This window comes from Prunus persica, chromosome G5 (genome assembly GCF_000346465.2).
Source record: "Prunus persica cultivar Lovell chromosome G5, Prunus_persica_NCBIv2, whole genome shotgun sequence".
NCBI lineage: Eukaryota > Viridiplantae > Streptophyta > Magnoliopsida > Rosales > Rosaceae > Prunus > Prunus persica.
Window position 1 is genome coordinate 17,525,158 of NC_034013.1, and position 11,434 is coordinate 17,536,591.

General features: G+C 38.9%; 4 protein-coding genes and 1 pseudogene across 6 annotated transcripts; all 5 read right to left on the reverse strand.

Moving 5' to 3' along the window:
• On the reverse strand, positions 110-2,150 carry LOC109949170 (probable S-adenosylmethionine-dependent methyltransferase At5g38100). Of its 2 annotated transcripts, XM_020563908.1 has the most exons (3): positions 1,904-2,150; positions 721-1,377; positions 110-611 (listed from the first exon to the last, which is right to left on the reverse strand). In XM_020563908.1, exons 1-3 carry the CDS (start codon positions 1,976-1,978, stop codon positions 285-287), a joined length of 1,059 nt encoding a protein of 352 aa, XP_020419497.1. In that variant the 5' UTR covers positions 1,979-2,150; the 3' UTR covers positions 110-284. The 2 variants fall into 2 exon arrangements, 1 of the variants encoding a protein (XP_020419497.1); XR_002271688.1 differs by lacking the exons at positions 110-611; positions 721-1,377 and adding an exon at positions 1,463-1,814 and having other exon boundaries at positions 1,904-1,995.
• Positions 2,486-4,369, reverse strand: LOC109949239 (probable S-adenosylmethionine-dependent methyltransferase At5g38100). Its single transcript, XM_020564353.1, has 3 exons — positions 4,217-4,369; positions 3,135-3,797; positions 2,486-3,066 (listed from the first exon to the last, which is right to left on the reverse strand). Exons 1-3 carry the CDS (start codon positions 4,310-4,312, stop codon positions 2,728-2,730), a joined length of 1,098 nt encoding a protein of 365 aa, XP_020419942.1. The 5' UTR covers positions 4,313-4,369; the 3' UTR covers positions 2,486-2,727.
• On the reverse strand, positions 5,100-6,544 carry LOC109949165 (probable S-adenosylmethionine-dependent methyltransferase At5g37990). The gene is made up of 3 exons (XM_020563879.1): positions 6,452-6,544; positions 5,537-6,193; positions 5,100-5,435 (listed from the first exon to the last, which is right to left on the reverse strand). Exons 1-3 carry the CDS (start codon positions 6,542-6,544, stop codon positions 5,100-5,102), a joined length of 1,086 nt encoding a protein of 361 aa, XP_020419468.1.
• On the reverse strand, positions 7,157-9,160 carry LOC109949164 (probable S-adenosylmethionine-dependent methyltransferase At5g38100). Of its 2 annotated transcripts, XM_020563873.1 has the most exons (4): positions 8,863-9,160; positions 8,611-8,644; positions 7,988-8,526; positions 7,157-7,682 (listed from the first exon to the last, which is right to left on the reverse strand). In XM_020563873.1, exons 1-4 carry the CDS (start codon positions 8,956-8,958, stop codon positions 7,326-7,328), a joined length of 1,026 nt encoding a protein of 341 aa, XP_020419462.1. In that variant the 5' UTR covers positions 8,959-9,160; the 3' UTR covers positions 7,157-7,325. The 2 variants fall into 2 exon arrangements, with proteins under 2 accessions (XP_020419462.1, XP_020419461.1); XM_020563872.1 differs by having other exon boundaries at positions 7,988-8,644.
• LOC18778096 lies at positions 9,552-11,206 on the reverse strand (annotated as a pseudogene).

An 11,434-nucleotide genomic window follows, 5' to 3' on the forward strand; every position in this document is an offset into this window, starting at 1 on the left:
AATAATGAATAAGTAATTTAACAAAAAGAACATTGTCAAGCAGAAGAAAAGAAAACATTATTGGAAAGCAAAGACCCATAACAGTTGCCATTGTCAAGCAGAAAAAAAAAAAAACATTATTCTTATTTTATTTTTCACTCATTTAATCTTTTACATTGACAATTGAAGAACATTAATTCTTCATTTATTATCTTTCTAACTAAAATAAAAAAGAGCTACAACGATTGTTAGGAGCTTCAAATCTTCAAAATGGCTGATGAACTAGAGAAAGCTGCATTGTTTTGTTACTCAGTTGCTCTGCGTTTGAGTAAAACAAACAAGCTAACTGATTTCTTTGATTCGAGGACGGAGGAGGATTCTTCAAGTTTCTTGCCAAATGAATCAAAAAGCTCATCCATAATCTCATCTCCGAAATGCTTCCGAATCATTCCCTCCATTCCGGATCTCACACCAATGGCAAACACCTTAGGAGGTGGTTTTTCCTGTGTCAAGTTTTCCATCATTTCTACGCTGAAATATCCATTCGCTTTCACAATCGCTTCTACTTCTTCCAGAGAAGCGATATATTGTGGTATATTAAAGCAGTCCACTTTTTCTTCAGAGATGATACCCTACTCAGCAAAATAAAAAGGTCAGTTACCAGCTTAAGCTAAGCAGCATATCTCTGTCTTTTTTACACCATATATGTGATCTTAAAATTGAAGCTGATTAATTTCTTACCTTCTTGGCCATGTCCATGAGGCAGGATCCAAAGAGTTCTTTCGCTGTATTGACGAAAACTTCTGTATGAGGGATTCCATTGGGGCGGCCTGGGACAACAAAGGCCATCAATCCTCCACACACAATCTCTTGGGCTCTAGCGTTTAGAAAGCACTCCATGTCCTTGGCATACTGAGTTGTGTATGCCTTCACAACTTGGTCTGCAGACTTCGAGTAATGAATCCTCCCTTTGTTCCAAGCAGGAGAGTTCATGTCCACCACTTCTTCTGGCACTTTAGAGAGACATTGGAGAGCATATGAAGAGTAAGCAAAGTGAAGAAAGGCCTTGGGAAATAAACGAGAATAAAAAGAGCCGGGAACACCCGTGGCGTAGTAACGCCTGTCTGGAGGCAGAGATTGGAAGAGCGCATTGAAATCATTGGAGATGTGATCACTGAAAAAAACTTGGAACTCAGGGAGTTGAGAATTGTGTCCTTGGCTTTGATACTTTTGCTCCACAGCGTCCACTATGTTTTGCACTGCATGGAATGTGTTAGGCCCTACAGCGCAGCCTAAATCTGTAACTCGAAAGGTGTTTGAAGAAGAGAAGCTTTTGATATCAAGCTTTTCAGAAATTGCTTCTTTGATCAGTTCCTTGCCAGCATCTATAGCTTTTCTCTACAAAAAAGGACAAGCTTCGGGTTACTTTTGTATGAATTTAATGATGCAGCACAAGCAACGAAGGTTTCAAGCGAAACCTTGAGTAACAAGAAATTTGGATTCCACCAGAAATTAAGAGGAATTCTCTTGGGATAATTTTATTAAAATCTGAGATAATCAGAAACGTCAGACAAACCTATCTAAATACACAACTCTCAACCCTTGAACTGCTAGGGGAGTTATTACATTAAAACTAAAAAACAGAATTTATTCGGAGAATTAACTACGAAACTTTGAATGCAGTTTTGAAAGGCCAAACGATCTCAGAATGCCAAAATCCATCGTACCCTTTCCAAAATGGTATTTTGCGTCCTAATCGGAGCTCGGACAACAAATCTGCAAATTCCCGCTACGTCCTTTTTCTAGCTCAACCGCGATAAAATCTGCCATCCGTTCTACATCATTTAACCACAGCAAAAATTATTGAGAGAAAAAAATTAAATGAAATCTTTGAGACAACATTATTGAGAGTGACATGTTGCACCTGAAAAGTAGAGTTTTTGCTGTAGCTGTAGAGGCCATGTCCACCGTTCATAGAATATGCCACCAAATCTGCCATCTCTCTCGATCTCTCTTGTTGTTTCTCCGCTATGATTGAATCTTTTGGATTAATAGATCGTATTCCTTTGAGGAGGGTACTGATGTGAAGGGCCTTATTTATTCCATTCGGAAATCTTTATTCTTGTGGTGACTGTAAGTTTATTATTATTATTTCATCGGAAATGAAGCCATTGAGGGAGTAAAATGGCCGCCAGCCAGCAAGAGACGCATGACATTAATTCTTTAATATATAGGAAATTGGAAAAACAACACACCCTTAAACTGCAGATTCATAGATAAAATGTTTTCCGGTCAACGTTGGATCTTGGAGGTAATAGATAGAATGTTGTCATCGACTCATCATGCAGACAAAATAGAATTAGCTGGGAGTCATTATGTGGTCATATTTGGCCAAAAGGAAATTAAAGTAATCTAAGATGGTTATATGTCATCATCCCATGCACTCAACTTGTCAAATTCAAAGCCAAATTTGCATGGACCATTAAGATGCTGCCACCTGACGTGAGTTACATAATAAGAAGCTTTTATATTCTGTTCTAAGAGCTGCCTCAAGTTATTGGTAGATTAAAGTTTAAAGTGTCCACTTTCTCCAAACTGATGAAGATGTTTATTTTTTGCAAATCAAATCAGCAATCACAAAGATGTCCAAGATGTCCTCTAGTCATAATAAAACCCCCCAAAAAGAATTATGACCTAAAGGAAATCCAGCTATTGATGTTCACAAATACCAAAACACCGCATGTTTAATCAATTTGCCTTGCGTTTAAGTGCCGCCAGAAAATGAGTTGGCTTCCCTGAGTCAATATCAAGGATAGAGAGTTGCCCTTCAACTTTCTTACGGTACCGGTCAAAGAGCTCATCTAAGATTTCTTCTCCAAATTGCTGCTTGATGAGTCCCTCCAAGGCAGCTCTCAGATGAGATGCCAATTTTTCCGAGACAGTGTCATCCACCGGCACCCGAGGTAAGTATTCCAGTCTCTCTATGCTAAAAAATCCATTTTGTTCAACGGCAGCTTCCAGTTCTTGGGGAGACATGTAATACATAGGCAGATTGAAAGAATCTACTTTCTCTTCGAGAAGAACACCCTGCAAATAGGGGTCAGTCAGAATGCTGCAGTAAAACATAAATTTTGAAGCAGTGGATCGTTGCTTACCTCTTTAGCCATGTCCATTAGGCAAGATCCTACAAGTAGTAAGGTCGCATTTGCCACAGAATCAGAATGAGAGGAACCATTGGGGCGGCCTGGAGTGATAATTACCATCAATCCTCCATGCACAATCTCTTGTGCCCTGGCATGCAGGAAACACCCCATGTCCTCGGCAAATTGAGCTTCATAAGCCCTCACTACTTCATCTGTGGAATTTGAGTACTGGATTCGTCCTTTGTTCCAAGCTGGACTGTTTCTGTCCACTACTTGTTTTGGTACTCTAGAAAGCCAATGAAGGGAAAAAGAAGAGTGAACAAAGTGAATGGAAGCATTAGGAAATATGCGACCATAGAAAGAACCGGGCACACCCACGGCATAGTATGGCCTGTTCTGAGGGAGGGATTTGAAGAGCATGTTAAAATCATTTGTGGTATGATCATTGAAGAAAACTTGAAATTCAGGGACTTGGGAATTCATCATTTGGGACTGATACTTTAGCTGCACCGCCTCGAGGATGCCTTCAACTGCAGAAAATGTATTAGGCCCCGTAGAGCAACCCAAATCTGCAATGTGAAAGGTGTTGGACTTGGAAGATAACAATATGTCTATGTCAAGCTTTTCTGCAATTTCCTTTACTATAAGTTGCTTGGCAACATCCACAGCTTCTCTCTGCAAAAGCAGAGATTGAGCATGCTACTTGTAGTTGAGGTGAGATCCATGATATTAGTTTGTTCTGTCTCCAGAACAATCCAATTCACCTAATTCATTGGATTTTGGTTAAGGGAACAATACATAAGATGATTATCTCTTAGTAAGTACAAAGTTTTCCCAACTCAGAACAATAACTATATGAATGTAACAGTCACTAATTACAAATACCTAAGGGGTAATTTGAATACAAATGAATATTTCAGATTTGGACTAGAATTTACACAATCAACAAAATGTACAGACAACACAGCTTAAATGAGCTACATTATCAATATACATGCAACATGTAATTTCTATAATTATTACTACGAACTATTTAACTATTAGATTCATCAGATCAGACTACATCTCACAGTAAAAAAATACTAGAAAAGAACCTGGAAAGTGGAGTTCTTGGCATAGCTCTTGGGCCCATCTCCACTTTTCATTGGAAATGCTTCACAGAATTTACTGCTTTCCTGTGGTGCTGCCATCTCTGTGCTTCAAAGTTCAAAATTTGGTAGGAAACGAAAAGAGGAATTGACTGGTCGTGTTTTCCTGTTTCTTTTGTCCTTTGGTGTTTTCATGTTCTTTTGTCTTTTAAAAGACAGCGACAGATCCATTTCACAAGATCCTCTCCTTTTCTCCTTTCCTCCTACTCTCTCCTCTTCTCTTCATCTGAGACGTTCAAATTATGTAATCTGATGGTCCTCCTCAATCGCTACTTAAGGCGAAAGTTACTCTTCACCAAATTTTCTAATTCCTATTATACCCTTACGTTTCCATGGGTTTTTTATTGTGCAAATTCCGGATACATCATTCCTAAATGGAAGCTGCATAGGAGACATCATTGCAGAAATAACGAACTCAACAACAGAACAGGATGCTGCTCTGTTTTGCATGGAGTTTCTTATTTCTGCTTCATTTGAACAAGTAAACATCACATGTAACCAAGTTTTTTTTTTTTTTTGGTTGAAAATAAGCGACAGTATATTATTGATGAACAAATAAAAGTACAAAGCAAATATGTGCCGAATATGGGTAAATCTTCTCCGGTGACCAAACACAACAATATGTAACCAAGTTTGTAGAAATCGGACTCAAGGCTGATAGATAAACCCAACTCCCATGATATAAGAAGCAAATGGGAAGAGTACTATATTATGATTCCAAACATGATTTAAATAACATCTGCCTCTCAGGTTAGGATTATATCTCTACCCTTCTTATTATAGCTAGGGGGCTCACCAATTTATATATTGCAACATTTTTACATGTCAACTAAGCCTTGCGTTTAAGCACAACGAGGAAGCTAATCGACTTCCCTGACTCAACGGCTGAGGGTTGCTCTTCAAGTTTCTTTTGATACAAGTCGAAGAGCTCGTCTAAGATTTCTTCTCCAAAATGATGTTTGACGAGCCCTTCCCCAGCAGCTCTCATGTGAGATGCAAATAGCTGGGTCTTAGAGACATTGTCAGGAGGCTTGACAGCAGGTAAGTTTTCTATGCTCTCTATGCTAAAACATCCATTTCGTTCTACAGCAGCTTCCACTTCTTGGGGAGACGTGCAATACCAAGGTACGTTAAAAGAATCCACTTTCTCTTCACTAACTATTCCCTGCATAAAAGAAATACACACAGTTGCCACATGGAAATGTCTTGTGCAATTCTAAATAAGCAAAATAATTGTAAACCATACAGCAATTAATCATTGCTTACCTTCCTAGCCAAGTCCATGAGGCAAGATCCTAAAATTTGAAAGGTAATATTGGCCCGAGAATCGGAATGAGGGGTACCATTGGGGCGCCCTATAATGATAAGTAGCATCAGTCCTCCATGCACAATCTCTTGTGCCCTGACATGCAGGAAGTACTCCATGTCCTCAGCATATTGGGCTTCATAAGCCATTACTACTTCATCTGTGGAATTTGAGTAATAGATTCTTCCTTTGTTCCACGCCGGAGTATTTCTGTCCGCTACCTCTTTTGGTACTCTAGAAAGCCAGTGAGTGGCATAAGAAGAGTGAACCATTTGAATAGAAGCATTTGGAAATAGGCGACCATAGAAAGAACCAGGTACACCCGCAGCATAGTATCGTCTGTTCTGCGCGAGGGATTTGAATAGCATGTTAAAATCATTTGGGGTATGGTCATTAAAGAAAACTTGAAATTCAAGGATTTGAGAATTCAGCCCTTGGTTTTGATACTTGAATTCCAAAGCTTCAAGTAAGTTTTCAACTGAAAAAAATGTATTAGGACCAACAGAGCAACCGAGATCTGCAATGTGAAAGGTTTTGGACGATAACAAGGTTTCTATGTCAAGGCTTTCTGCAATTGCCTTACTTAGAAGTTCTTTGGTAGCATCCACAACGCCTCTCTGCAACAGCACAAAGTATGCAAGTTACTTTAGTTGAGGGGTCATATAATTAGATCAGCTATTGTGTGTGTATATATATGACATTCTTGGAATTTCATAACAGTAATTAAATGAGTTTTGCAGAAGAAGAAGAAATGTTTGCTTTTGTATTGTATTTGAACTGAAAACTGAGCTGTTTCAATCAGAATCAGAACATGCCCATTGAAGACCTCCTTAAATTACTAAATTGCACCTAAATTCCCTGTAAAGGATATTAACCTGTAAAGTAGAGTTTTTGGCATAGCTGTTGGGCCCATCTCCACCATTCATTGAAAATGCTTCTGAGAGTTTACTGGTTTCCAGTTCTGCCATCTCTTTCTCTCTCTCTCCTCTGTTTTCTTTGAGGGGGGAGTGATGGCATATTTGTATTGCAGGGATCGGTATGACTATTCTGCTACTTGACATAAACCAAAGACTAAATAAATCAATTAAGAAAAGCAGAAGACAATTGAAAAAGTCCAGAGTGTAAGACAGATTAGTCATCTTTTTCTATGTTAATTTTTTCTTGTTAAATTCAAAGGACAGAACCATTTTGTACATAATATTTATGGTTTATTCAATATTGATGGCTCCAAGTAATAAAAGATCACACTTTGAGCAGCTGATCATTGCTTAGCTCCCTAGCCAAGTCCATGAGGTAAGATCCTAAAAGTTCAAAGTTCATATTTGCCGGAGCATCAGAATCAGAGTACCGTCAGGGCGGCCTGGAATGATAAGTACCATCAGTCCTCCATACAAACTCTTCTGCCCTGGCATGCAGGAAACACTCCATGTCCTTGGCTAGTTTCCTCTGCTCTTTCTCGTATGAGGGTGGTTGTTAATATCTACAACTAACTACTGAGATATTAATTCATGCAAGGAAAGAGCTTCAAGCATATGACACATCAACTGCGCATGCAAAACACTTCAAGTTGTCATGAACTACATGCCAATATTAATTATTAGGCCATCGGTTTTGTACACATTACAAGCACTGTCTCTCAGGCAAAGAGTGTATCTCTCTCTCGCTTATTATAAGTGCCTTACAAACTTATATTGCAGCAACTTATATATCACTTACGGAAACAAACATAAAAACAGGATAAAGGAAATTCTAAACAGCATGTTCAAGTCCATTTCCCTTGCGCCTAAGCACACAGAGAAAGCTAATTGTCTTCCCTGTCTCAATGAAGAATGGTGCCTCTTCAAGTTTCTTACGAAACAAGTCAAAGAGCTCATCTAAGATTTCTTCTCCAAATTTCTGCTTGACGAGCCCCTCCATGCCAGCTCTCATGTGAGCTGCTAATAGTTGAGATTTTGAGACAGTGTCATCTACCGAGACATGAGGTAAGTTTTCCATACTCTCTATGCTAAAACTTCCATTTCGTTCTACAGCAGCTTCCAGTTCTTGGGGGGACATGCAATATATTGGTATGTTAAATGAATCTACTTTCTCTTCGCTAACACCACCCTGCATAAATAAAAAACATAGCAGCCATAAGGATGTCTTGTACTGTCCAATATAAAGCAACACTAATTCTGAAATCAAATTTGTTTTACATGGTTCTTTATCTTGTTGCATTATTTGGCTTCGTAAGAGATAAGCATTGTCATCTGCACTATGTCGAAATATCATTTCATCGTAGGGTTATAATGATGTTAAAATTAAACAAGTCTCTTTTTTCATCTCTGAGATATTTACATGACAAAACATAATAGGATAAAAAAGAACTAGCTATACATAGTAGTACAGTATCAAACTTAGACCAGTTTTACCTTCCTAGCCAAGTCCATGAGGGCAGATCCTAAAAGTTGAAAGCTCATATTTATCGAAGAATGAGAATGAGAACTACCATTGGGGCGGCCCGGAACGGTAAGTACCATCAATCCTCCATACACAATCTCTTGAGCCCTGGCATGCAGGAAGCACTCCATGTCCTCTGTATATTGAGCTTCATAAGCCCTTGCTACTTCTTCTGGGGAATTTAGGTAATGGATTCGTCCTTTATTCCAAGCAGGTGAGGTTTTGTCCACTACTACTTTTGGTACGCTTGAAAGCCATTGAATTGCATAAGACGAGTGAACAAAGTGAATGGAAGCATTAGGAAATATGCGACCATAGAAAGAACCAGGCACACCGACTGCGTAGTATCGCCTATTCTGAGGGAGGGATTTGAAGAGCATGTTAAAATCATTTGGGGTATGATCATTAAAGAAGACTTGAAATTCAGGAACTTGAGAATCCTGCCCTTGGCTTTGAAACTTGAATTTCGCAGCTTCAACTATGTTTTCAACCGCGAAAAATGTATTTGGCCCTACAGAGCAACCCAAATCTGCAATTTGAAAGCTGTTGGAAGATAACAAGATGTCTATATCAAGCTTTTCTGCAATTGCCTTACTCAGAAGTTCTTTGGCAGCATCCACAACTCCTCTCTGTAAAAGCAGAAATGTGCAGGATACAGTCAGTTGAGGGGTTCCCTAATTTTTAATTTTCTTCCAACAAGAACTATGTAATTTACCTAATACCTGAGCTATTTGGTTATGGTTGAAGGAATGCCATACATAAACAGTTTATATATAGAGTTTATTTCAACTAAAACTAAACTATGCTGTTTTAAAAAAACAACAGGTGAAGGTATTATAGAAGAAACCTGGTAAGTGGAGTTGTTGGCATAGCTGTTGGGTCCATCTCCACCTTTCATTGGATATGCTTCACAGAATTTACTGGTTTCCTCTGCTGGAGCCATCTCTCTCTCTCTCTCTCTCTCTCTCTCTCTCTCTGTCTCTGTTGGGAGTTAGAACGTATGGGATATTGTATTGCAGGGATCATTGTTATTGTATCTGCCACTGCTACTTGACGCTAAACCCTAAGACAGGAAATTAATTAAGAAAAGCATAAGAAAATAGAAAACGTCCTTTGTGGTGATGCGGTGCTAGACAAATAAGTTGAGTTCATATTGATGTGTCCATATTAGACTTATGGCCTGCTGATGCTGATCAATGGCATACCTTCGTGGCTATATCTATGATACGAGACAAGATTCCAACAAATAGTGGAAAAGGCTTCACGATCAAGAAAGGAATTGTTTGTCGGGGAGTTCCTGTCCACTACCTCCTTTGCTATCTCAGAAAAGCCAATGAACAAAATCAACAAATGGCAACAATAGATTAAACCAGGCAGATCAACTTCAGAGGGAAGGATGCCAAGATCATTTTGAATTCACTTAAGGTGTGATAAAAACTCAAATCATTTTATATCAGTTGGAATCCAAACTATGGTGAAAATACAACGAGGATAGGTATTCATTTGTGGCGTCATCGAACTCTAGACTGAACTACATAAGAAAACCACTCAAATCACATGCAATTCTGTTTTGAGCCAAAGGTTTTCAATGGTTTACATAAGAATACTTGTCTCCTCAGGCTCTTATTAATTTTACATGTTCATATGATAAAAAGGTTAACAACAGCTTGATGAATACCAAACAGCGTATTCAAAATCAATTTGCATTGCGTTTGAGCACAAGAAGAAAGTTAATTGCCTTCCCTGACTCAAAGATTGATGGTTGCTGTTCAAGTTTCTTACTATACAAGCCAAAGAGCTCATCTAAGATTTCATCTCCAAATTGCTGCTTGATGAGTCCCTCTGTGGTAGCTCTAATATGATATGCAATTAGTTGGGCACGTCTAGTAACATTGTCAATGTCAAGTGCCGAGATACGAGGTAAGTTTTCCATTTTCTCTGTGCTAAAACAACCATTTTTCTCTACGGCAGCTTCCAGTTCTTGAGGAGACGTGTTATAGATAGGTATATTAAAAGAATCTACTTTCTCTTCCCTAACTACTCCCTGCATAAAGAAAACACACATAGCTGTCATTTCTTCCAAGGGACATATTGGAGTGTTCTATAAAACTTAGAGCAGTCGATACCCGATAGTTGCTTACCTTCCTAGCCAAGTCCATGAGGCAAGATCCCAAAAGTTGATGGACCGCATTTGACACAGTCAGAGAATGAGGGGTACCATTGGGGCGGCCTGGAATGATAAGTACCATCAATCCTCCATGCACAATCTCTTGTGCCCTGGCATGCAGGAAGCACTCCATGTCCTCGGCATATTGAGCTTCATAAGCCCTTACTACTTCCTCTGTGGAATTTGAATAATCGATTCGACCATTGTTCCAAGCAGGACTGTCTATGTCCACTATCTCTTTTGGTACTCTAGAAAGCCAATGAAGGGCATAAGAAGAGTGAACAAGGTGAATGGAAGCATTAGCAAATATGCGACCACAGAAAGAACCAGGCACACCCGCAGCATAGTATTGCCTGCTTTGAGGGAGGGATTTGAAAAGCATGTTAAAATCATTTGAAGTGTGATCATTAAAGAAAACTTGAAATTCCAGGATTTGAGAATTGAAGCCTTGGCCTTGATACTTAAATTCTACAGCTTCAAGTATGTTTTCAACAGAAAGAAACGTATGTGGCCCAAGTCTGCAATGTGAAAGGTGTTGGAGGACAGAAAGATCTCTACGTCAAGCTTTTCCGCAATTGCCCTGTTCAGAAGTGTTTTGGCAGCACCCACAACAACTTTCTGCAAAAGCAGAGTATGTGCATGTTCTTTTAGTAGAGAGGACTCAACATTTTCAATTTGAGTTGTCTACATAACTATCTGATTTACCCAATAACTTGATTTTGGTTAAGTTAGCCATACATAAGATTCTGCTATGTATTAGTAAGTTTACAAAGTAATGATTTTCTAGAAAACAAAACAATAATTATAGCAGTCATGCTTTATGCAACCGAAAACTATGCTGTTTTAGCAGAAGAGGCAATAAATCAGTCAACTGCAAACCCATGTCAAAGTTAACTATAGAATAACCTGGTAAGCGGAGTTCTTGGCATAGCTGTTGGGGCCATCTCCAGCTTTCATGGGATATGCTTCAGACAACTTACTGGTTTTCTCTGCTGCCATCTTTCTCCCTCTCTCTCCGGGTGCTCTTCTTTCTTTTTTTGGTGTGGGAAAGTCCATTATCATCATTAGTATTATATTCATTCCCGCCGGTTTGTTGTTGTTTCTTATGTGTCATCTTATTTTATTATTTTGCATACTCTTTGACTGTCTGTGGGAGAGTGTTAAATGAATTAGTCAAAGCATATTTTTTTCCTTGATTAATACCATAATCAAACTGATGTGAACATTATTCAAACCTCCATAGTCCAAACTG